The 24,704-nt window shown below is 42.7% G+C and overlaps 1 protein-coding gene and 2 pseudogenes across 2 annotated transcripts; all 3 read left to right on the plus strand.

Moving 5' to 3' along the window:
• The first annotated feature begins 19 nt into the window (after positions 1-19).
• Positions 20-1,253, plus strand: LOC130198947 (heat shock 70 kDa protein-like; annotated as a pseudogene).
• Positions 1,254-1,380: 127 nt separating this feature from the next.
• LOC130198948 (heat shock 70 kDa protein-like) lies at positions 1,381-1,753 on the plus strand (annotated as a pseudogene).
• Positions 1,754-3,283: 1,530 nt separating this feature from the next.
• kcnc4 (potassium voltage-gated channel, Shaw-related subfamily, member 4) lies at positions 3,284-23,857 on the plus strand. 2 transcript variants are annotated; one of them, XM_056422062.1, is made up of 4 exons: positions 3,284-4,543; positions 16,927-17,869; positions 18,680-18,856; positions 21,949-23,857. In XM_056422062.1, exons 1-4 carry the CDS (start codon positions 3,935-3,937, stop codon positions 22,014-22,016), a joined length of 1,797 nt encoding a protein of 598 aa, XP_056278037.1. In that variant the 5' UTR covers positions 3,284-3,934; the 3' UTR covers positions 22,017-23,857. The 2 variants fall into 2 exon arrangements, with proteins under 2 accessions (XP_056278037.1, XP_056278038.1); XM_056422063.1 differs by lacking the exon at positions 21,949-23,857 and having other exon boundaries at positions 16,927-17,895; positions 18,680-18,759.
• Positions 23,858-24,704: the final 847 nt, after the last annotated feature.

Below are 24,704 nucleotides of genomic sequence, written 5' to 3' on the forward strand. Positions count from 1 at the left end.
TAAAGCTGAATGGTAGTGCATGTGTGAGGTCTGGGAGCTTCTGGAAGCTTGGCGACAACGATCAAAGCAAAGGGCCCGAGTCAGGTCCGGGAACAAGCTGCCACGAGGAAACTCAACAGAGAAGTCATCGCTGAAAGTAAGTAGCAATTGATTTCCATATTTTTGTAAAAGGTATTTATAAGGAAACATCAGTGCAGACTTGCTGTTATGACATATCTGTGATGGTATCCTCAGGTGTTGTTTTAAGCCACTAGTTCCATAACTCAAAAACACCATTACTAATGCATCAATTCTGCTTTATGTATGTCTTTATTAATGGTGGTATGAAGTTAATTTCACAGTGCATTAGAGAAGCAGTTGAATTTAGTACGTATTTATAATAATAATATAATTACTTCGTGTGATATTGGACATTTATTATATATGTTGTCAAATAGAAAGAGGTAGTATAATTGTATTATTACATTTAAATAACTAATTAAATGAGTTCATATTTATATAAATGTATACATTGATGTTATATTTTCATAGAAGAGACATTTATGAGATTATAATGTCAGTCAGTGGCTCTTTAATTTTAACTGCACATTTTACCTTTGTCTGATTACTATTAGATCAGTTTTATAATGTTTAGGAACTCGAAAGCAACAAGCAACATGTCTTCAGCTAGGGGACTATCTATTGGCATTGATCTGGGCACCACCTATTCTCGTGTCAGTGGAGATCATTGCCAACGACCAGGGCAACAGGACCACTCCCAGCCACGGCCTTTACACACCAAGAGGCTCATTGGAGCTGCTGCCAAGAGCCCGGTCCCCATGAACCCCACCAACACAACCTTTGACGTCAAACAGCTAATCGGGAGAAAGTGTAACGACGCCGTCGTCCAGTCTGATATGAAACTCTGGCCTTTCAAGGTGATCAGCGATAACGGAAAACCCAAAGTCCAGTTCGAGTACAAAGAGGAGACCAAGTTCTCTAACCAGAGGAAATCTCCTCCATGGTCCTGGTTCAAATGAAGGAGATCACCGAGGCCTGAGATCACCGAGGCCTACCTGGGACAGAGAGTGTCAAACGCAGTCATCACAGTTCCAGCTTATTTCAATGACTCTCAGAGGCAAGCCACCAGAGACGAAGGCGTGATCTCAGGACTGAATGTTAGGATCATCAACAAACCACGGCAGCCGCCATCGCCGCCCTACGGCCTTGATAAAGATCTGCTGGATCGTGGCTCCCCTGTCTCTGGGCATTGAGACCGCAGGTGGAGTTATGACACCTTTAATAAAATGGAACACCACCATCCCCTCCAAGTAGATCTTCTCCACATATTAGGACAATCAGCCAGGTGTACCAATTCAGGTGTTCAAGGGGGAGGGACCCATGACCGAGGACAACAACCTCTTGGGCCAGTTTGAGCTCACGGGTATCCCTCCTGCTCCCCGAGGAGTGCCACAGGTGGAGGTCACTTTCGACATCGACGCCAACGGCATTCTGAATGTGTCCGCCGTTGAAGCACCGGCAAATAAAACAAAATCACCATCACCAATGACAAGGAGCAAAGTAAAGAGGAGATAGAGCGGATGGTACAAGACTGAGGACGATGTGCAGAGGTAGACTATTGCAGTAAAGAACTCACTTGAGTTATTCGCCTGCCACACAAAGCAGTGTCGAGGATGAGGACGTGAAAGGAAAGGTTAGCGAGGAGGATAAGGAACTGGAGAAGCTGTGCACGCCGGTTGTGGCCAAGTTGTAGGCCTACCAGCGAGCAGCGCCAAAATTATGTGATGCCTTCAATAAATAATAAAAAATAAAAATACTTACGATTATATGACTCTCTTTACTTTGTTCTTGTAACGCACAATTTACGTGTGTTGCACATGTTGACCTATCAAGCTGTTACTTTGCGAATTAAAAGCTCTGCACACCCACACAGGTGTTTTCAATAAGCTGGTTGATTAGACCTCAGGTGTAAATTGGGTGGAGCGATACTGGGAGTTAATGATGCCACACACACAACAGAGGCAAGAGGGAGAGACATGTCAACAAAGAGCTGTTTGTAAGGCCAAGTGAAAACACCATGCAGTGTTTGTGTAGAGGAGCTTAAAGTGTTACACATCATCAGTGGTTGCAGATCAAAAGCTAATATGTCAGACTACCAGCTTCCACTCTGCAATTCATTATTTTACTTTTGGCATACTTTGAGGATTTCTTTCTGATAATATTTACGTTCTCAGAGAGAGAGCACCGACTCATTGCTATTATAACACGATGCACAATTTAAGAAGTACATAAATCCAGAGATCGTCTGTTTTTTTAATTATTTCTTTTTACAACGTTAACATTTCCTCCAAACTTCTCAAAGGACTGAAGTTTAAAATCAGTCAAGTTCCCCTTTTTATTGTGTGTTAGACGTATTATGATACTTTTACTTTCACTTTTTTACTGTGGTATTTCTACTTTTACCTAACTTAATGAATTGGACACTCCCTCCCCTCCTTGTTATCTTGCCTTCTGAATGGTTCAGCCGGTCCCCTGTGTTGTTCACTGAAGTGTCCAGTAGGGGTCGATGTTGGCTCGTGTCAGGAGCATCAGGAGTCTTCTTTACACTGGAGGCCTACCTGTTGGATCTCACTTTTTTAGTTGCTCAATAACAACATTATTTCTAATAATCTTGGGCTACTCATTAAAATCACACCTGTTTCTTTCACCTGAACTGCAGCTGGAAGTTTATGCTAACATTAATCCGAATACAAACAGTGATGAAATGGCTTAATTTAAAAGGATATTTAGCTGTCATGCAGTGAAACATCAGCAAATATTCAGCCCGGTGCAGGCCTATTGAGTCCATAAGTGGGAGCCTCCTAGTCCTTCAGTCAGGTTGTGCACGTATAGCAATAAGCCCTTTTTGACATGCTGGAGTGGACATGCCATTGACAAACTGTACCTGAACTATCCATGCAATAGCAAAAGGTACAATGCAGTACCCCACAATTCCAATATTGTCCACGGTTTGTACTTTTTTAATGCCATTGGCTTTCTTTAGCACATGAATCGTAATTTTAAGATTTGTAGTTTTGTAGTCTCCAAGAAGAGATTACTTGAGGGCCTCTCTCACTTTCTCTCTCTCTCTCTCTCTCTCACACACACACACACACACACACAAACGCACACACTTCATCAGCCCTTCCTCTCGCTGTAATTAGAGGGAGTGGTTCGATAATGCTCCAGCCTTCGCCAGCAGCCAAAGGGTTAAACTGTCGAGCCTGTTGTTGAACGCACAGTCCATCCTACCGGGCTGTCTCGCTAAGGAAGGTTGGCCACTTGTGAAGAAAGCAACAGATCCTCAGCTGGAAAACAACCTCGCCTCTGGCACGCGAGCTGAACTGGAAGAATTGGTGGGAATATGTCAGCGCGCGATTAAATGCGCGGCTGGATCATCGGCAGGCTTCATCATCTTGTATGGAGGAGACACAAGTTGTCCGAAATAATTGTGGATTTTGGCGTTGCAGAGTTTGGATATGATTTGTCTAAAAAGGTCTGAGAAGTGACATGTTTCTTCAGGTTCATCTTATAGGCACGGACTGTAGCCTATACGGCGCGTAATTGGTCAATTATTGTGTCGCCACAGTCTTGTTTTTGTAAGCGGGAAATAAGTTCAACATCTGGAAGTATTAATCGAAGTCACACTGTGTGATCTATTCGACCAAAACATTGAAAATCACATCGAGTTTCGCAACAGGTGGTTTGTGTTGTGCCGCTGTTTAGATTATTAGGCTGTTCCTTTTTGGGAGATGCTGAATGAGGCGCGCAGGTCCGTATGTATGAGGACTGGGCTGAGAAATGAGGGCGCACTTTGAGTTCATTTTCTGATCGTTTTGCGAGTGGACAACCGCTTCTTTTACCGGAGGGCCGAGCAGCCACACGGTCCGTCTCGATGATCAGCTCGGTGTGCGTGTCGTCTTACCGGGGCCGCAAATCGGGCAACAAACCTCCGTCTAAAATATGTCTGAAGGAGGAGATGTACAGAGGGGAAGACAAGGACAAAATTATCATCAACGTGGGCGGAACCCGACATGAAACCTACAAGAGCACCCTCAGGACCCTGCCGGGGACACGCCTGGCATGGCTGGTAGACCCGGACCCGCAGGTCAGCTCGGACTCGGACGCGGCGCCCCCGAGCGCCGAGTTCTTCTTCGACAGACACCCGGGCGTCTTCGCCTACGTGCTGAACTACTACCGGACCGGCAAGCTGCACTGCCCCGCCGACGTCTGCGGTCCGCTGTTCGAGGAGGAGCTGGCGTACTGGGGGATCGACGAGACCGACGTGGAGCCGTGCTGCTGGATGACCTACCGGCAGCACCGGGACGCGGAGGAGGCCCTGGAGACATTCGAACCGCCGGACCCAGAGGCCGAGGATGACCGAGAGATGCCGAGGCGGTTCGGCATCGAGGACTCCCCCAACAGGTCGAGGGGCTGCTGCGAAGTTTGGCTGCCGAAGGTCTGGGCTTTGTTTGAAGACCCGTACTCGTCCAGAGCAGCCAGGGTGAGTCCAACAGGTGTCTTATCCGCGTTAGGGAGCGCGTGTCGGCGGGAGACCATAACACCAGCAAGTGATTTAGTTGTTGATCAACAGGTGTTGTACTACTCAACAGTTGTTGTCCTAGTCAACAGATGTTGTCCTCATCAACAGTTGTTGATCAAAAGATGTTGTCCTAGTCAACAGATGTTTTCCTAGTCAACATGTGTTGTCCTAGTCAACATGTGTTGTCATAGTCAACAGATGTTGTCCTACTCAACAGATGTTGTCCGAGTCAACATCTGTTGTCCTACTCAACAGATGTTGTCTTAGTCAACATGTGTTGTCCTACTCAACAGATGTTGTCCTAGTCAACATGTGTTTTCCTAGTCAACATCTGTTGTCCTAGTCAACATCTGTTGTCCTACATGTGTTGTCCTACTCAACAGATGTTGTCCTAGTCAACATGTGTTTTCCTAGTCAACATCTGTTGTCCTAGTCAACAGGTGTTGTCCTATTCAACATGTGTTGTCCTAATCAACAGGTGTCCCTATAAGTCCAGTTACATGTTCATCCTCAGGTCGGTTTAAGTGTGCTGGATGAATTATCTGCGTTTGTATTTACACTTTTCACGTCACAATTTTTACCATTGACTCCTCTCAATTAGGATTTCTTCACACAGTTGTTTTAGTCCAACTCATAGTTCGTTGTCCACAGGGTCAATTCAATTATATTTAGATGAACTAAAATCAAGACAGGACACAATGGATCACATGACGACATAGCATTACTCCGTATGGTCTACCAGCCCAGTGCACTCGTTTCTATTTACTCCTCAGTGGCCTGAAGGTTACTGCTCAGTTATTTAGTTGTAAAATCATCCAACCTAATAACTCAACTTCACCAATAAGTATAGGAATCGTATTAATTGCTAAATCATTTGAACCTGGCAACAATATCTATGTGACTGTGACTTTTAATTTTTCAAGTTAGAAAGAAGGCTCAAGTTGGTTCTTCTGTATGGAAAGGGTTTTATTCACTTCTGTTTTCTGCATCTTTCATATCATCTCATCTGTTTCATTGACTATTTCCAGGAACAGACATTTAACTTCCCCCACTCATCAACTACGAATTCAATCTGAACATTTGTTCAGATGTTTGATGTTAACAGTCCAACAGAAAATCAAACACCAAACAAATAGGAACAACACAAAAGATGGAGTGCGTTACTGATAAGGGTAAACATGATAAAACAAAGAGAATAAAATGCAGAATACTCTTGTGACCAAACTGCTTATGTTCTAATGCATTAAGATTAAAACACAAAAACACTATATGGCCGTAAAGTACTGCTCCCTATCGACATACTTGTGTGTACTTCTCGTCTGGACAAAGGAAGTCATAAACGATTGCATAAAACATGTTGAACCCTTTGTTTGTGTAAGGACGCTTAACTCGACCCCATCCAACACCCTTGGGTGACCTGGAGCTCCGACTGTGAGCCCGGCTGTATGACCAGCAGCAGACGTGGACCTCAGTGATGCACTTGTTGTTGATTGAGAGCAAATCCCATTTCTACTGGTTCCACATATAGTGGAAATCCTAACCACAATAGCGTATTGATGTTCAGGACAACAATCACATACTTAATGGGTGGATTGTTCAGGTGTGCTGTAAATGTTGGCTTAACTTCCTCATTGTTGGGTTCACTCAGAACCCACTGCTGTATGTGTGTAAAATAATAAGAATTGCGAAATCAACCAATTTGCTTTTCTGAAATTGTTTTGATTTCTTTTAATCTGTGAATTAGTTTTTTTGGGTTTGGGGGAGGGGGGGGGGGTCAGGTAAACCCCGGAGAGGTCTAACTCCCTATTTATTAAACTTACAATTCCCAATTCTCAATTGTGGTGTTGCTGAGGGGTAATGCTGTTTCTAAAGTACTTACAAGACGAGTCACAGAAAAGGAGCACCAATAGATTTGACCTTGTTCTTGGTCCATGCCTTCTGAAACATGTAATCTGTTCAGAAATATGTTAATGAAAAACAAAAAGTATGAAACTTATAACAAATAAAACAATGTAAGGGCTTCTTTGTGAGCTGTTGAAAAGGACTATGGGCCCCCAGGACCCCAAACAGAACATTTAATATAATGCGGTGTATCTTTGTGCTCGTTCAGTTTCTCATCTGTTACTCCACCCGTCTGTTTTTTAATAGTTAGAAGTCATGACACATGTGTTTATTTAGATCCCAGTTGAAGCTGTTGATTATTTATTTGTAAAATGTGTCACTCTCTTCCAAAAACTAAATGTTGCTTTTAGTCATGTAAATATATATATTTTTCAGTTCTTTCTTAAATATGTGTCGACATTTTACCAGAATGCTGAAAATAGAGAAAATGCTGTTTCATGACAAAAACCCTGTGGTGCTGAAGTGTTCCCACACATCCCGTTCAAGGGTCGCTCTCAAAGCTTCTCTAATCACGAAGGTTTGCAAGGCAGCAGGAGTGTGCATCATGTGCAGTAAATCATGCTTTATGTTAAACAGAAGAACGGGGTCTAAAATATATGCATCATCCATTTATTACAACATTAAGAAACTAATCTACAATGTTGAGACACTCAACATTGTAGATTTCATTAAAGATTGCCATCAATTCACAAGATGTACACTCCCCCAAAGATCAATCTCCCTTTATATTTAATTGCGCTGAACACGATACACCTCTGTTTAGTCGTTTGATGAAATAAATGCTTCTATGTTGTAAATAAAAATAAGTTTTGGTCCAATGTCTTCCACAGCCATTTCAAAGCATTTGAAAGTAAGCTCTGCCTAATGGCTTTGCAACAAAAGCAGCAGAGCGCTTAATGAAGTAAACATGAGGGCAAGTATCGAGTGTCACGAGCAGGAGTCGTCGGGCAAAGGGCCAGGAGCTTTCATCGTTAAAAGAAAAGAAAAAATGCTTTTAGTCCAGGAAGAGAGAGGCTGATGCTCACTCTAATCTCTGATTGAATGGTCTATTGAGAGGCTCCCGCCGTGTTGAGAAGGTTCTTACTGCACCCCAGTCACAATACAAGTGGTGTTTATTTTAGCTTGCCGTCCAGGTGGCATTAGCCGGCTGTCACTGGAGAAGTCACAGCGTCCATCTGAAGATGACCGCGCTGCCAGATCATCACGTCTGTCTCTCACCGCTAAAAATGTGTAAATGAGTCCGTCAGGACTGTCGATGTTAATCTGGACCAAAGCAAGGACGAGCGAGGACGGATCCATCTTGACCCGCTCACAATGCTCTTTGTCCATTTCCTCTGCAGCTGATTGTTGCTCGTATGTTTGCTCTGGGTGCATTCGGAGAGGAGTGCATTCTCGACTCACGTTACCTTTATGGCCTATTTATTTCAAAGAGCCTCTGTGCTCAGCTCACTTAATGTGATTCTTGAAAGCAGGAGGGAAGGTAATCATTTCAGCCACATCCTCCTCACTGTTAACCAAGACTGGAGGTGCAGCTCTGGGGAAGTCTACTCATAGAGACAGTTCTGATGAAATTAAAAGACGTGAGAGCATCATGTATACAGCATGTGCTAGAGCAGGGATTGTTTTAAGATGAAAGTGCTCAGCTTTAATTTGAGGGTGTTTACTTTCACATGAGATGAACTTTGTATGATGTGACGTCCTTGTTGGACGTCTTGGGCATCAGGAGATTTTATGGTGATCCCCGACTTTTTTTTGTGTGTGTATGAAATGTCTCCGCAATGAATTGCCGATGCCAGATTTTCACGTTGCTGATCTCCTGACTTTACGAGTGCCATCGACAGGTCAAACTTAATGTTTACAATACTTCTTCTATATGATCAAATATCTGCAAAACTAATAATATTCCCACCAACCTCATGCGTACTTTGTGTTGGCATGCTCCACAGCGCTGCTGCCTGTAATTATCCGTTGCTCTGGTAAAGCGCGATAAGTTGTTATCAGTGGTGAGATATTAAAACTGCCTTTCCCACAGAAAAGAGCAGCGCATTTCATCCCACAGAGAGAGAAATCCATTTGTCTTTGTTGTGAGACCAAGAGATTCACTGATGTGTGATTGTTGAGGTCTGATTCATATTATCTGGAGTCGACATTTCCAATAACCAATCAATTTGAGAATAGAAATCGCTGTTGTGTTTTTGTGTGTTACGATTTTACACTTTCATTTCTTATTGAATGACATTTGCATTCTGATTAAGTAACCGGATTACATATTTTTTTATGGTGATGAGCAGAGAAGGAAGTCACGTGTGTGTGTGTGCAAGTGTGTGTGTGTGTGTGAGAGAATCTGAGTTTGTATTAAGCAACATTAATCATGTTTAGATTAGTTGTAGACGTACAGATTTTAATAATGTTGTATGAGCCAGGATTTTATACTTACAACCGTAGTAAGAAATAAAAATGGCCATTTCACCTTTTGTCTTCAGGGAATCACATCAGTCACCACATCCTCATCAAAAGCTCATTTAGTCTTTCTTGCTAAATACAAAACCTATTCTCACACATCCCATTTCGTCTCCGTGTGACACCCAGTTGATAAATAATAAAGGAGCCTTCCGGGCTCGACATTCACAGCACCGACACCTTTCTCTGCTGCTCTGTGATTGGATCACAGGATTTGATTCTTTAACACATCATCAAAGCAGCGCAGCCTCGTTAGGAAACTGTTCTCACACAGTCTTCAGTGAAAGAGGGATGTAATCCTGTGAGATTATGTCGGCTGTTTATTCTGTCAATTCTAAACCGTTGGCTGAAAATAGTTTGGCCATGTTTTATTGTGAGTTTGGCGTAGAGAAAATCAAATCAATACATACATATAACTGAACATGTAATCTTAAATCAACCAAACCAAAGATTTTGCCTTTTTTAAATCCTACCCTTAAACAGCCTGAGTATTTATCCTTGATTACACAATTATTTTTCAGATTGAGCATTAAGTAACAGCATATTCAAGCAGATTGGTCAGAATAAATATTGTTTTATCAGCTTCAAACCACAGAAGGACTGTAAACAGTGTATTGTATTATTTTATGTTTGAGAAGGAGAGATATGTCAAATAAGTATGAAGTATTTAAATGTGGATCTTTCTCCAGTCGTCCTCTAGCTCCTGGTCACTGGAGGTTGAAGTGAAAGTACAAGTCCAACATTCAAAACATTAGTAGGTAAACGTTCTGATGGTCTATTTGCAAAATGTATGTATAAAATGTGAATATGAAAAATTCAAATAAGTTCTGCGTAGAAATGGGCTTGGTGAGAGATTAGTGGAACTATCTATTGTCAATTTTTTTCTGAAGCTTTCAATCAGATATCATGGTCTTCATCAGCAAATGTAGATTGTTCATCAGCCACTTCAATAGTGATGGAGTGAAATGTATTGGTAATTAAATCAGATCATCAGGCCTACTAAGAGCTGGAACTGTAAAGATAATGTAGCAAAATACACATTTAAATAACGGACATGTAGCATGAAACGGAGAACCTCAAATGTTATTGTACTGAAATAAATGAATCAGCTTTAACCTTCACAAAAACCAGAAGATTGTAGAAGCTACATTTACATTCCCAGGATATTAAAAACAAAAGGCTGCATGTTAACATGTATCACCTTCAGCCGGCTCAGCGAACCTTCATGGAAACACTGGTGGCAAAGAGAGATGATGGCAATCACTCACTCACTGTGACTGTGTTTAAAGCAGTGGTGCCAGGGTTACGGCCCTAGGGCCGGACTCGGCCCCACTGTACGTCACACCCGGTCCGCGGGTGATAAGGGGAGAATATATATTTTCATTTTAATATAATTTTTAAAATTTTCGGTGGAATCTGTCAGTTGGTCTGTTGCTTCTTCCCGCCTCAGCTGAAGCAGCCCCGGTAGTGCTGATCGAGATGTCGTTTTCAAAAAAGAGGAAGGTTGACACTGAAGGTTGCATCTTTCAGGAAAGATGGAAGGAACAGTATTTATTTTGGGAAGTCGGAGGCAAACCCGTGTGTCTTATTTGTTCTCAACAAGTGGCTGTAGCTAAGGAGTATAACATCAAAAGACACTACGAGACTCACGCCGAGAAATACAAGGAGTACACAGGGCAACTTCGGACTCAAAAGCTAAACGAGCTAGCATCATCGCTACAGAAACAGCAAGCAGTATTCTCCAAATGTCGAGATACACACGAAGGTTTGTTTTATTTTTATACATATCTTCTTCAACTATTATTTATTTTTTACTGCACCGTTTCTGAAAGAGGAGTGTCTCAATTTTGTTATACCTATAATGACAATACATTTCATTTCATTTCAAGGGGCAGTGAAGGCAAGCTACATCATCGCTTGGGAAATTGCTAAGGCATCCAAGCCTTTCTCAGAGGGTGCATTTGTCAAGACCTGCATGCTAAAGGCAGCCGAGCTAGTGTGTCCTGACAAGCGACAAGCTTTAGCTAACATAAGCTTATCGAGGCCTACAGTGACGGAGAGAGTTGAAGAACTTTCTGGTGATTTGAAGAGTCAACTAAAAGACAAGTTAAGTCCTTCATTGATTGCATTCTCTATTGCTCTCGACGAGAGCACTGACGTGACTGATGTAGCCCAATTAGCGATATTTATTCGCGGAGTGGATGCTTCCCTGAATGTCACTGAGGAGTTTGTGTCAGTCGTGCCAATGACAGACACCACCACAGCTAACGACTTGTTTGTTAGCCTTGTCGGGGCCCTGGACAAACTGGAGGTGGACTGGAGTCGCGCTGTCAGTGTGGCGACGGCGCGCCTTCTATGATAGGAAGGAAGGCAGGAGTAGTTGTGAAATTGAGAGAAAAGGTAAATGCGGCTAATCCAGAGCAAGTATTCTGGAACTTTCACTGTATACTGCACCAAGAGGCTTTGTGCTGCAAGAGTCTGAAAATGGACCATGTCATGCGTGTTGTTATTGAGACTGTGAATTTTATCAGCCAGAGGACTTAACCATAGGCAATTTGACGCTTTTGTATTGGAAAACGACATTCATCACGGCCTTCCCTATCACACCGATGTGCGTTGGTTGAGCCGAGGCGCAGTGCTCAAACATTTCTACAAACTACACACAGAGATAGTCGAGTTCATGCAGGGTAAAGGGAAGCCTGTGGTGGAATTGGACGACCCAGAATGGACCAGGGATCTTGCCTTTTTAGTGGACATTACGGAACACCGAAATGTGTTGAATGTTTCTATGCAGGGCCGCAACAAACTCGTCACAGAGTATTATGATAGTGTTCGTACTTTTCAAAGTAAACTGGAGTTATGGAAGACGCAGCTCTCCAAGCACAATGCAGCCCACTTCCCCTGTCTAAAATCTCAGCCTGTCAATCACCAGAGTATGGACAAGTACGCAAACTTGCTTTCCGGACTCAGGCATGAGTTTGACAATCGATTCACGGTTTTTACTGAACTGGAAAAGGAGTTTGCGCTTTTTCGCTCTCCATTCACCATTGACGCTTCCGAGGTCCCAGAGGCGATCCAAATGGAACTGATAGAACTGCAGTGTTGCGCACCGTTGAAGGATAACTATGCATCTTTTTCAATCGAATCATTCTATCAATCCTTGCCACCACAGTACCCAAGGATCACGGCTTTTGCAGGTAAAATACTTTGAATGTTTGGGACAACATATTTATGTGAGCAGGCCTTTTCCGTGATGAATATTAACAAATCGAAAGTGCGCAATCGAATGACGCACGGACATCTGAATGATGTTATGAAAATAGCCACTGCCCAGAAACTGTCCCCCGATATGGACAAGCTGGTGAAAGTTAAAAGGTGTCTGGCTTCGACAAGTAGCTGAAGTAGGCTGGTCTCCCCATTTATCATAATCCAGTGTGATATGGGTGGGAGGGAATAAAAGGGGTTGGGTTGACTGATGGCAAGGCTGGTGCCATATAGGCATATGGGTGTGTGTAAATATGAGTTGGGGTTGACTGGTGATGACTGGCAAAGTTAATGTGCCTCATCTGTTGTTGAGCCAATTTAATGTTTTTAGACAGCTGATGATATGAATTGTTATATGAATTTGATGACATCAGTGTGCTTTGTTGATATGAATTGTTATATGAATTTATCTCATGTGAGTGTGGGGGGTTATGATATGTTTGGGATATGTAATCCCAATTTAAACCAATACAAAATAAAGACTAAAAAAATATAATAAAACTGTTTACACTTGTGTTATTTATAGGAAATGTGTTTTGTTGGCACCTAGTCTAATTTGGTGCATTTCTAATTTATATATGTAGGCTACTTGCATGGATAGGAAAATGTTACGTTTTTAGAGGGTAACTGTCTCCTGCTTTAGGCTATGTAATTGTAGGCCTCATTGTGAGGCAATTTTGGTGCCAATGCAATTTCTTAATGATGTGTAGGCCTTCATGAATAATTTCAAATAGCCTACCTATCCATGTGTTGAGTCAGTGTTTGGCCTTTTCAGTCCGAAAGTGTAATCCAGCCTCCTGAGATTTCACTTGAAAAACATCTGGCCCCCTGTCCAATTTCACCCTGGCATCCCTGGTTTAAAGTCTCCACCATTCAGCTGTAAACATTTGGTCACATTGTGGTCTCAGACCTTAAATTAACCATACAGACTTTGCACAATTTACTGAACAAGAAAACCACTTGCATACATGGACTCAAGCAAATAAATATGAAATCAAACAGCTGGAGGGACAAATTCTTCACTACAAACGCCAACATACTTTCAGAAAAAGAACTGGCACCCACTGAAACACACACACACACACACACTGGCTTGTGTGAGGTCAGGCTGTGGTGTTATTGTGATGACTTTCTTGTTCAGCCTTTTATGAGCAGAGCAAGTTGTCCTTGTGTATGCAGGGCCCTCCAGCCTCTTCCCTGCAGTGGTGCCCCTGGCTGCAAATATCGTGCTCTGTTCAGCACTTGAAGAGGCCGTTTTCATTTGACTGTTAAGGCCCGTTGGGCTCATCACAAGCAACTGGTATCAGTTTTTATTTTGGTGGCTACTGATTTATTCTCATATACCGAAGGAGACTTTTTTTGGTGTGATGTGTTTTTGTCAAAGCCCGAAAAGTGTGATGATGTTTATTTATACCCATCGAAATAATGAATGTCACTTGTGATGATTACAGAGATTGAGGAAACAGCTGGACAGATTTTTTTGAAATTACACAATGGACTCATTTATTGAGGCTTTTGTTTTCCAACAAACACAAGCGCCTGTCTTTGCAAGTGTGAAAGTGTCCAGACTTCAACCTCCTGGATGTTTGGTGGGTGGAAGCTGAATCTGATATCATGGAGGTCCCACATGTTGCTTGCTGTAGCTCGTTGCTGGCAGGTGAAAAGAAGTGTCTGCTGACACCACTGTGTCACAGTCCTGTCTGTCTGCTCGGCCCCCAACAGAACTAGCAGAAACAAGGACTGCAGTGCATTGAGGGACGATTTAAAATACTTTAAATTAGTCATGTGACACATTGAAGATGTGAAAAAGAGGTGTGTTTAACCAAACACACAGTATAAATGTATTTGTACATATTGGCACTGATTAAGAAATGTCCAATTCCTTATTGCTCCTGAGCTTGCATCGATTACTCATCATTATATGTCTGACCATCAACTTATTCCTGCAAACTCCTTCTCTAATTTCTTCTTTGGATAGTAACACTGAGCTCCACTATTCAGGTTATTATTCAGCTGCAACAAGTAAAGAAGCCATAGTGGGACTAGTAGTCCAGACATGACTGATGATAAACTTGCTGAATATCTTGAATAATTGACTCCATAATTTGTCTTACTGCGGTGCTTCACCGGAGGCCGAACCCTCCTATTCGCTGGAGCCCACCTTAATCATCTGGCGATGACTGTATACTATAATTGTGCGAATGTAAATGAGTACTCTCATTCATTTTCGCCGAAGAAAGGCTCTTCAAACTAATTCAGTATCGCAAAATCCTTCTACAATCCTTCCAGATTCCTTGTATGTGCAACTCACTCGGCCAAAAGATGATTCTGCTTCTACGTGGTGACGATCCTCATCTTCAGCCGCTGTGAGGTGCTGCATAAGTAACTCATCCAGCTATGTGCTTCTGTTTCTGTTTGCTTGTTGTGATATTCCCTGAGACTCAGCGCCACAGTTGGTGGGTTTAGCGATGCCCAGGGGGGCCGTGTCCATTCAACAGGGGGGACTCTGAGCTCCTCCTTCTTGTCTTGCAGCTCAGTCCTCAGCATCTTGGGGGATCAGAGCTGTGAAGCACCTACGAGCTCTGCAGGAACAGAGTTAAAGAAGCTTGTCATGGTAGAAAGCTGCACATTATCTGGGTGCACACAATAGAGATTCGATCAGACGCGTGCAGACCGTACCGTGTGCAGTCTTACCGTTTTGAAACTGAGCTGGTATTTTTTTTTCAACTCCATAAGCTGTCCCATTCGTATTGATTTTATTTGTTCCACGGTGAGTTAGTATCTCCATTGGACATCGCATGCTTTATTTGTTTTCTCTAACCCAAACACGATAGAGCAGATTGATATGTGAGAGGGCCCTGGGGGGGAAAGGTAGCCGAGTGCACGCAGGGTACAGGTACATATTTATCCAGCTGAAATATTCTAAAGGTTGGAGAGGCGTTGCAATTTGTCACGGCTTTAGTAAACAGTAAAGGCATATCTGGTGTGAGTTGGCACACAATATTAACACAGACGGGCATGGCCATTGGGATCAAGAGGATGCCATGCAGCCACATTGTTCAATGTACTATGACATTTCACCATTTTGTATGGATTTGTACTTTGACAGCGATCATTTGTGTTTTTATATTGTAATTGCGAGAGGCAACACTCAGTGAAATATGTTTGATGAACCTGTCGACAGGACAGTTGACTCCAGAGTCTCTTTTTCCGAGCCGCTCTGTGTAGGCAGGCTGCGCTCATCCCTGCGTGATATATGTGACACACAATTCACACAGAAGCACCATGGTCTGTTTCATAAGTCAGTGTTGGCGCCATGTGAGCGCCTCCTGCTGTCCGAACCCATCTCATGGGGTTCATGCTTCCTCTCAGCATGATTCAGGGGATGTGTTCGTGGCAATAATTGAGTTGAAATTGGTCTGTTTTCTCAAAAGGAAATGATCCTGGCTCCCAAGTCCTTAAAACAAAAAACAAAAAAACTATAGTGGCAGTAGAACATTCCTGGCAGGTAAGAGGATGTCTTGAGGTGGTGTAGTGGCAGTGTAGAAGGACAAAGGTTGATTATGTGTTTTCTTTTTTTGAGGGGGCTGGTCCGTCCAGATGGGCATCATAAAGACAGTACCATGGTTGCCTTTTCTTTTCTTAATTATCAACAACACTCATTTGTTTTGGATTCAGGGAGCAAACAATGTGTGGTGTATTTTTGCATTTTTACATTCATTAATTACTCATACTTTTCTTATTGCTCGTGGCTCATTGAGAGACGGCTTTGTCAGTCGACCAGCTCATTGGTCCAGACTATTTCAAGGACTTTGTTTGCTTGGGATTAATTTCCTCCTCAGTATGAAATGTCATAACTTTGGTGGACACCAGATTTCTCATTTAGCGCCATCATTATGTCAATGTTTCTAATTTTCCAACACTTCGGACACCTTAATGGCAGTCCAATCAATCTCAGCTGTGCTTTATGTGTCGCGCTAACTAGCACATGCCAGCTAACCAGCGAAATGGAAATGGTGAACATTGTAAACACTGTCTGCTGAACACTTTAACACAGATTAAGGTGTATTTTTCTTCCCATTTGGAGAATACTGGCATCTGCTGGCATTTGTAACGGTTGGTAAAGTGTTTCCATGTGTAGCCCTCCACTGCTGTATATTTTGAATATGGTATATTTATATTGAAGTCCTGTTGGTTTCTGCACAGTCAGCATATTTAAAGATATCAGGGGTCAATTTCTACACATCATATGAGTTTAATTTACATTCTTTCATTCTTTTAAGTGAAAAACTAACTTCACATTTAATTATTCATCACAATTAACATGCATCCTTCCTTTGATATTGTCAACGCTCGTGTCTTATCATAATGTCTTTGTGCTTGACGTAAGTGTCCTCATATCAGTGTTTATTCTTTGTTTGCTGTCCATCATCTCACACCAACTGCCTCCGCCTGAAAATAATCCCTCAAAACATGCTGCTTTCACATCAATGTCTTTTCATGGGCGATACTGTAATTGAGATAAAAAGGAGTCTGATAATATAATTACAGAAGGAATGGATGGAATAAAAGTTTTCTGGAATCAAATGCCACGCAGCCAAAGGTTTTCAGCCTTTGCCCAAAACAATATCTGACATAATAAACACACAATTGATTGCATATTAATTTATTGGAAGCATGAAATGTTTTTACTTGTTTGTTTTCCCCGTCTTTTCCAGGGAGTGGCGTTTGCCTCTCTCTTTTTCATCATGCTGTCCATCACCACCTTCTGCATGGAGACCCACGAAGCCTTCAATGAACTGCATAACTGGACGGAGCTGGTTGTCGTGGACAACGTCACACACAGTGAGGAGAAGCATGAGATGGTTACCAACCCCATCCTCACCGTGGTGGAGGGCATCTGTGTGGTCTGGTTCACGTTTGAATTCTTCGTGCGTATCATCTGCTGCCCAAACAAGGTGGTCTTCATCAAGAACACGCTCAACATCATCGACTTTGTGGCCATTCTGCCGTTCTACCTTGAGATGGGCCTGAAGGGTCTGTCGTCCAAAGCGGCCAACAACGTGCTCGGCTTCCTCCGCGTGGTGCGGTTTGTCCGGATCCTCCGGATCTTCAAGCTGACGCGGCACTTTGTCGGCCTGCGCGTGCTTGGCCACACGCTGAGGGCCAGTGTCAATGAATTCCTCCTCCTCATCATCTTCTTGGCACTGGGTGTACTCATCTTCGCCACCATGATCTACTACGCGGAGCGCATCGGCGCCAACCCCAGTGACCCCACGGGCTCAGAACACACACACTTCAAGAACATCCCCATCGGCTTCTGGTGGGCGGTGGTCACCATGACGACGCTGGGCTATGGAGACATGTTCCCAAAGACATGGCTGGGCATGATAGTGGGGGCCCTGTGTGCGCTGGCCGGGGTGTTGACCATTGCCATGCCGGTCCCCGTCATCGTCAATAACTTTGGGATGTACTACTCGCTGGCCATGGCCAAACAGAAGCTGCCGAAAAAGAAGAAGAAGCACAACCCGAGCCCAAACCCAGACGCCCCGACGGACTCGGTCTCGTTTGGGAAGTCGGAAACAAACTCGCACAGAGACAGCACTCAGAGCGACACGTGCCCGCTGGCTGCCGAGGAGAGCGTCGGCAGGAACCGCTCAGGTCAGGCTGCAATGCAATTTTAAAGGGTCAGTTCACCCAAATTATAGAAGGAAAAACAAAATGTTCTCGCTTGCCTTGTGGTACGGAGCCATGCCGTGGTTTTGACTTTGTTTTAATTCTCAATTGTTGTGCACTCACATCATTGATTAATTACCTTTTAATTTAAAGTATAAACGTTGTCCTAGTAACTTAGTGAAAGAATAATCCAAAGACCATCCATAGTCCATACTTTGAATCATGTAAATATTCTCTTTTCAAATTGTTATCCATGTTTTTGCTGGAGAGAGATATTGAAAATGTTTTCGATTTCATATTCATAATTTATATTGTATAATAATTATATATACAAAATGACATTCACCTTCATGGAATTAAAGCAGAAATGTGGGTAAATAAAACCCCAAACTATCTCCATGACTAAATACTACTGGAGGTAATTTACAAAATATTTTCTTTGTAATTTGGATGAAGTGACCCTTTTCCGTCTATAGAATGTATCCATCAAGTTTTTGAATTTCGAAGATTCATTTGTTTATGCTGTTTGTTTCATCAATGATAAATATAGTCTTGAGCTAATTATAACATAGCAGCCACTGTATTTCTCATCTTTTGTTTGTCTGACAGATGAAATGTGCTTATTCATAGAGACAGTCGCACACCACAATCAAGTTACATCTCAGACAAATTGAATTTCATCACAGAGAAATACAGATTTTATGCAATATACCTCTGCCTTTGTCTGCGCACTCGGGGCGGTCTCAGTAAAAGCTTTGGCATTTACGTCTCTGTGTGTTTTTGTCTTCCTGTCAGACTCCAAACAAAACGGGGATGCAAATGTGGCCCTTTCAGAGGAGGAAATCTGCAGCCTGACCCAGCCGCTGTCCCCCAGTGAAAGGTGGTCCCTGCGGTGCACTCGAGGGCGAGACAAGACCAAGATGGAGGCCACCTGCTTCCTCCTAACCCCTGGAGACCCCAACGCCCATACTGGTAAGTTACATACCAGTACACATCTGGATATACACATTTACTGTTGGTACGGTTGCTTTTTTTCTGCACTGTGGTTTCAATGTACTTCTCTGAGAAAATTCAAATGTGGTTATATTAGTGTTTCAGAAGGTGTTTGTGTTGTCCCTCCACTGGTGCTCTCTGGGAATTAAACAGTTTATTCAACAACGTCCTGTTAGTTAGTAAAGATCCTGACAGATTATAGATACTTAAGAGGAGTTGTTCACTTTTTGAAAACCATTCTCACGTCTGTTTTCCAAACATGAACCTCCAGCCAGAGCACAGTTAACCGAGCTTAGACCTGAAGCGGGAAAAACCAGCTAGCCTGGCTCTGTTGAAAGGTATGAAACAATCATCCTACCAGCTTCTCTAAAGTTCACTAATTAATAGTTGTCTCTGCAATATTCAGAGCATTAATATAGCAGCAAATAATCATTTTCTATGTAAATATAAAGTGGGGTAATATTTCCGTACAGAGAATAAAGTCGCTCTCCCTCTGTGTGTGTTGTAATCTGAGCTTCTGCTTGTTTTATTGACACAGCCAAGCCGCCCGCACAAGCTTTTTGTTCATGTGAGAGTTCCCCACTTGTTAGCTCACGGCCGTTGCTCTCACAGCTCTCATACGGCTGTTACAGCTTACAATGACGTCCCAGCAGATAATGGAAGCAAATCATAGGCCTTCTGATCCCCCCTCTGGTAAACACTGTTATTAGCTCCGTTGGCACTTTAGCTATAGTTAGCACTGTTAGAGACCGTAGCACCATTAGCTATGTGCTGTCGGCTGAGCCTCAGTGGCCATAGTGAGAGCCGTGTGGAGGCAATTGACGTGCTCTGAAGGTCAAATGTAGCACCTTTAACATGTTGTATCTTATTACAAATATCAAAGTGCAAAAATGACACATTTGTAGCTTTTACATTTTGATACCAAACAACCTGTTGTGTCTAAATGTAAGAAAAGCCCTATTTAGTCAAGCATATGCTTTGAAGTTCATGTACAGGTATCTGTAACACAGGTTGGATTATCCTGGTCATCCTGTAGACATTCAGATTGCATTCTACACTTTTAACCCCCGACTCTCTGTGATTACTTATATAACACCAATATTCTTTAATTTTTGACTATTTGAGGAGCTGTCTGAAGCAGGTAACGTGGGAAAATAAATAAAATAAAGCTGCTGGATCTCACACCCGAGCTTCCTAAAGTATCCAAAAGCCTCTTGTGGGAAGAGGGTCTATATTTGTTGTGGTTTAATTCCTGACATCCTGAGCACACATCCCACCCCGTCAACATCCTGCCTCTCGTCCACAAACGGCACAATGACACTGCAAAACGGCACTTTACAGAGATGCATTTGTTCTCCCAAAGGTCATTAGCACATCACTGTGGAGGAAGAAAACGACACATAAATGGAGCACTTACTGCAGCTTGGCTCCTATAAGATTATAGACTCCTCCCCCTTTTTCGACAACCCATTACAAGGAAATTGTATTTGAACATATTCGTCGAAAGCCTCGCCAATCGCTGAATGTGTTGAGTGTTGGAGATTGGTGTTGGTTCATGGTTCTCACATGCAGATGGAAAAAAACAAAATAGGCTCAGCTATATCAGATTTCTGATAAATGAGAAAAAAGGATGTTTGTCAACATGTTATGATGCTCAGGGGAGGAAATAATTTGTCAATATAAAATTCACTGCCTCAGTCACAGTGGGAAAGACACAAAAACAAAGAAACACAAATCATCACACGCTGACTTCTCTAGTAATACGCTGAAGTATCTCATCAGTTCATGAAATTGCCAAGCAAGCTTTCTTCTGATCGCAGAGACGAAAACAATAAGAAGCTAAGCAAAGCCAGAACACCTCAAAACTAATTTTAGAGAGAGAGAGAGACAGAGAGACAGAGAGGAGGGGGTAATTCAATCCTGAGCCCTATGTCTGGTGACATGTGGATAATGACATCCCCAGTCTATTAGGGGAATATTTTACAGACACAACACATTGTAGTGCACCTGCAAAAAAGGCTCAAGTCGACGTTCACTGCTTCCTAACGGTGTTAAAACTGTTGTGTCAGAGTTCAAAATGGAAATCTCCTTGTTTCTGTCCAACATGCAACAGGCTGCCTTTTGTGATGGCAGCCATTTTGAGCCGGTCGGATTGGAGATGGATTATGACACAGTGGCGCTGCTCTTCAGAGCTATCCCCATAAGGGATGGTGTTAGCTTAATTCCAGGGTTACGGGATATAAGATATGGATCATATTTCACCAGAGCGGTATGGCAGGAAGCGGAGAGACGGACAGATGGATGCAGCAGGTCTGAAGACGCTCAGATGGTTCTCAGTGACAGGAAATGGACGCTCGCCTTGCAGTGGGAACAGAATGCTGGTGAATTTGAAGCGATTAGGGCCGTCACAGAGAATCATGGAGCATTGTTGCAACACTCGCTGTCACAATTTATACGCGCAAGCACCGTCCTGTTGGGGATGTGCATTGCCTTCGCGATGTCACAACCGCCAGCCCGTCTGCTTATGATGCGTGTGTGAAGGTGTGGCAAACCGCTCAAGTGCTGCTAAAAGGAAGCAGCAGACGAGCAGTGCAAAGCCTCCTGAACTCTGATGGGCCGCCATATTCCCGAGTGAATCCTCTGGATGATTGCCCCTAATACGGTTCCATTAACAACATGGGTGGTCAGAGCAAAAGCCTTCTGCTGGCCTCTGAAGCTCAGATCAGTAGCAGTAACGTCTGTGGAGTGAAGGTACAATAACACTCCTTCAACGGGATATTTTAAACAACCATTTTTATCTTCAAATAATCATTCTTTTGTACATTTTATTTCATTGGGTTTTGAACGGCTTTTTTCTATCCACTATTTTATGACATTTTACAGATTAAAAGCATCGATTTGGGTTTTTAAAACTAATAATGAGAGGATTCATTAGTTGACAGGGACACCAGCATGAACTGGGTCAGCGTTTATTTCGCAGAGATATTTCATTACACTACAACAACATTATGTTCTATTGGTCTGTCATGCTCAGATCATAAATCGCCGTGTTTCTTTGCGTTCCTTAACAGAGCCGTGTAAAGACATCCTCGCTGCCACTGGGAGCTACGCTCAGCCGGAGGTCACCACGCTGACCTGATGCTGATTGGCTACGAAAAGGAGAAAGAGCATGAGCTCTCGGAGGAGCACATGCTGTGCGGAGCTCCTTTTTCGTCCTGGATGAAATGCAGAGGGGGTTCTCTTCATTCAAGACAAGGTTTTTTTGTTCAGTTGTATCGGAGATTTACCACATGTGTACACTCATTTGTATGTTTCGGAGCATTTTGCATGTGTTGCGCGATCTATCATTATACAATGTAGTGGTTACCATTTAATGTTCAGCATTTAGTGGACGGGTCTTAACAAAGGGCTTGATTAATCAGCTTCCTGTTGGGTCTGACATGAACACACAGGCTTCTGCCGTCGTTGGAATAGTGTGTAAGTTTGAGGGGGGGGGGGAGGCTCAATTAGAAAAATATGATGTCATGTTTTTCAGTGCACCGATCAGGATTTACAATTGAATTGGATGACAGTTTGTAGGTTGTTTGGTCACTGTCAATCAAATCTGACCAAGTCTTACTCACACAGGGCTGATGAAGAAGATTAATAGTTTTCAGTCGTAAACTTTTAATGTATATCATAAACTTTATTTTCTATTATTGGTCAACTTTGACTGCTACTTATATAGTCATGAATAGTCAATATTGGAGAGGAAGACTTTTCATGGGTTTTAACTGACAGCAAGTCTCCTCTAACCATATGGTAAATTGCTCATGAGATTTGTTTGCGTGATTTTCTCAATCTTTCACCTTTTGGATTCGTACGGTGTGTACAGAAGTGTCAGTTTGAGAACTATAAACAACATACAACATAATCGTCATTTGGATTAATGTCTTTAGTCTATAAATGTTACCTGTCATATAAGAACACCCAAAGACTTGTGAATATGGGTTTGTACAGAAAAGCTGTTCCTGTGAACTCGGATTAGAGGAGAATTTAAAATCACTGTTTGATCCTGAACCAAACAGAGCCAGAGTTCTTCGTTTGTGCCACTGCTTTTTAACACTGACCACTGGGACACAGCAGGTCCCCAGAGGGGTATGAATGCTGCCCAGGCAACACATTGTTTGTAAATCCTTGTACAATAAGAGTTTAACAAACGAAAAGAAAACAATGGAACAGTATTGTTTGTCTGTTACGTTAGCTGTATACAACCGAGGCTTCACTGCTGGTTGAGTCAAGACCAAATGTAGATTCGAATAGATCACATGGTACATTTTTAATTCTATCGTTAGTCCAAAAAAATACAAACAGTGCAATGCCGTCAGTTCCACTCATGTTGAGTAAAAGAGCTTAAATGTGTGCGCTAATGTTATTTGTACCTTAACACTTGTGGTTGTGTCGGATCTTTAGAAACCCTGTTACTCGTTTCAGCAGAGAAGCGGCAGGAGTGGTGTTTCTTTCACTTAATATATTCCTCATGGTCTACCAGAGTGGCCTTATGTTTGATAAACAAAGGGAAAGTTCATTTCATCTTCATTAGACTCCAGCTCCGTTTCTATGCTGACTCAGAGGTCTGTAAGTATGTATAAGCACAGTTGTACGTATGTAGCACAGCATATTCTGGATCCTCCATTTAACTTTTTTCTCTTCTGTATATGACATGTTTATGCACCATGAAATGGCTATTCGCCAATAAGGAAGCATTATTATTTAGATAATTAACCTTTTTTGCCTAATTTCCTGTTTTCCCTGTTGTAACTTAGATGCGATGAAGAAGGACACTCCGTTTCATGTCTCCCCATCATGGACTGTATAGCTGTGATGGAATTTAACCCACTCCAACTGTCAGATGTGTGCGTGTGATGTATCATATATGCATGTGTTTTTTTTTATGCAGGAATATAAATTAAAATCCCCCTTGCGGTGTTGAAGATAAGACCTTGTCGTTTCTGTCCATTTGTATTTCATTCACAGCTTACGTTATGGATTCTGCCTTTTTCCCCAATAACTGCACATCGGCTGTTTGTCTCTCTGCCGCTGTAACACCTACTTTACGGCTATTTATAGTGGTGACACAAGTGTAGGCTGGTGGCCTGTCTTGTGTACCAGCAGTCACAGCCTCCTGCTCGCCTGTGCCTCCATGATTATGTACCAAAGGTGTAGATGGCATACAGAACACATCACCATGGAGATTTGGGATGACAGGCAACACTAATTACTGCTGGGCTGCCTTCGTCTCCCCCTCCCATCTTTCACAGGCAAAGGAACACCACTCTCTCATGCTCACACATACAAACTCAGCTCTGCGTGATCATCCTGACTGTTGCCCATGAAGATCGTTTTGATGTGCAGGGATGAATGTGCGGTGCTCGGTGGCGACGGAGGGAGGGAGGAGGGGGGGGGGGGGGGCGGCAACATGTCACGAGTCAGTCTAAGCCATCATGGCTGCATGAATATGAAAGGAGACACGGTTAACCAAGTTGAATGTGTACTGAGATACTAATTGGTCAAATAGAAGCATGGAGATGACATGGAGATGCTCTTACTCTGTCTGTCAGACACAATATTGGGCTGCACTGATAGTAAGTGATAACTTGGGTCAGGATGTAAACGTGATGAAAAATATACAGCTTTTCTCCATGAATTGGCAAGTTATTGGAGTGTACATGTGACGACATCTTAAGACCTGCACTTAAAGGCAAAAGACATTCAATGTGTTCACTGTTTTCTTTACAGGCTCACGGGGACCACACTATACTTTTGTATGTGGTGTTGAAGAAAATCA

This window comes from Pseudoliparis swirei, chromosome 9 (assembly GCF_029220125.1).
Source record: "Pseudoliparis swirei isolate HS2019 ecotype Mariana Trench chromosome 9, NWPU_hadal_v1, whole genome shotgun sequence".
Taxonomy (NCBI): Eukaryota; Metazoa; Chordata; class Actinopteri; order Perciformes; family Liparidae; genus Pseudoliparis; species Pseudoliparis swirei.

Excerpts from the sequence above, each read along its gene's own strand:
- kcnc4 (XM_056422062.1), top strand. The coding sequence starts at position 3,935 with ATGATCAGCTCGGTGTGCGTGTCGTCTTACCGGGGCCGCAAATCGGGC. Across the intron at positions 4,544-16,926 it reads ACTCGTCCAGAGCAGCCAGG|GGAGTGGCGTTTGCCTCTCT; the intron begins GTGAGTCCAACA and ends CGTCTTTTCCAG. Across the intron at positions 18,857-21,948 it reads AGACCCCAACGCCCATACTG|AGCCGTGTAAAGACATCCTC; the intron begins GTAAGTTACATA and ends GTTCCTTAACAG.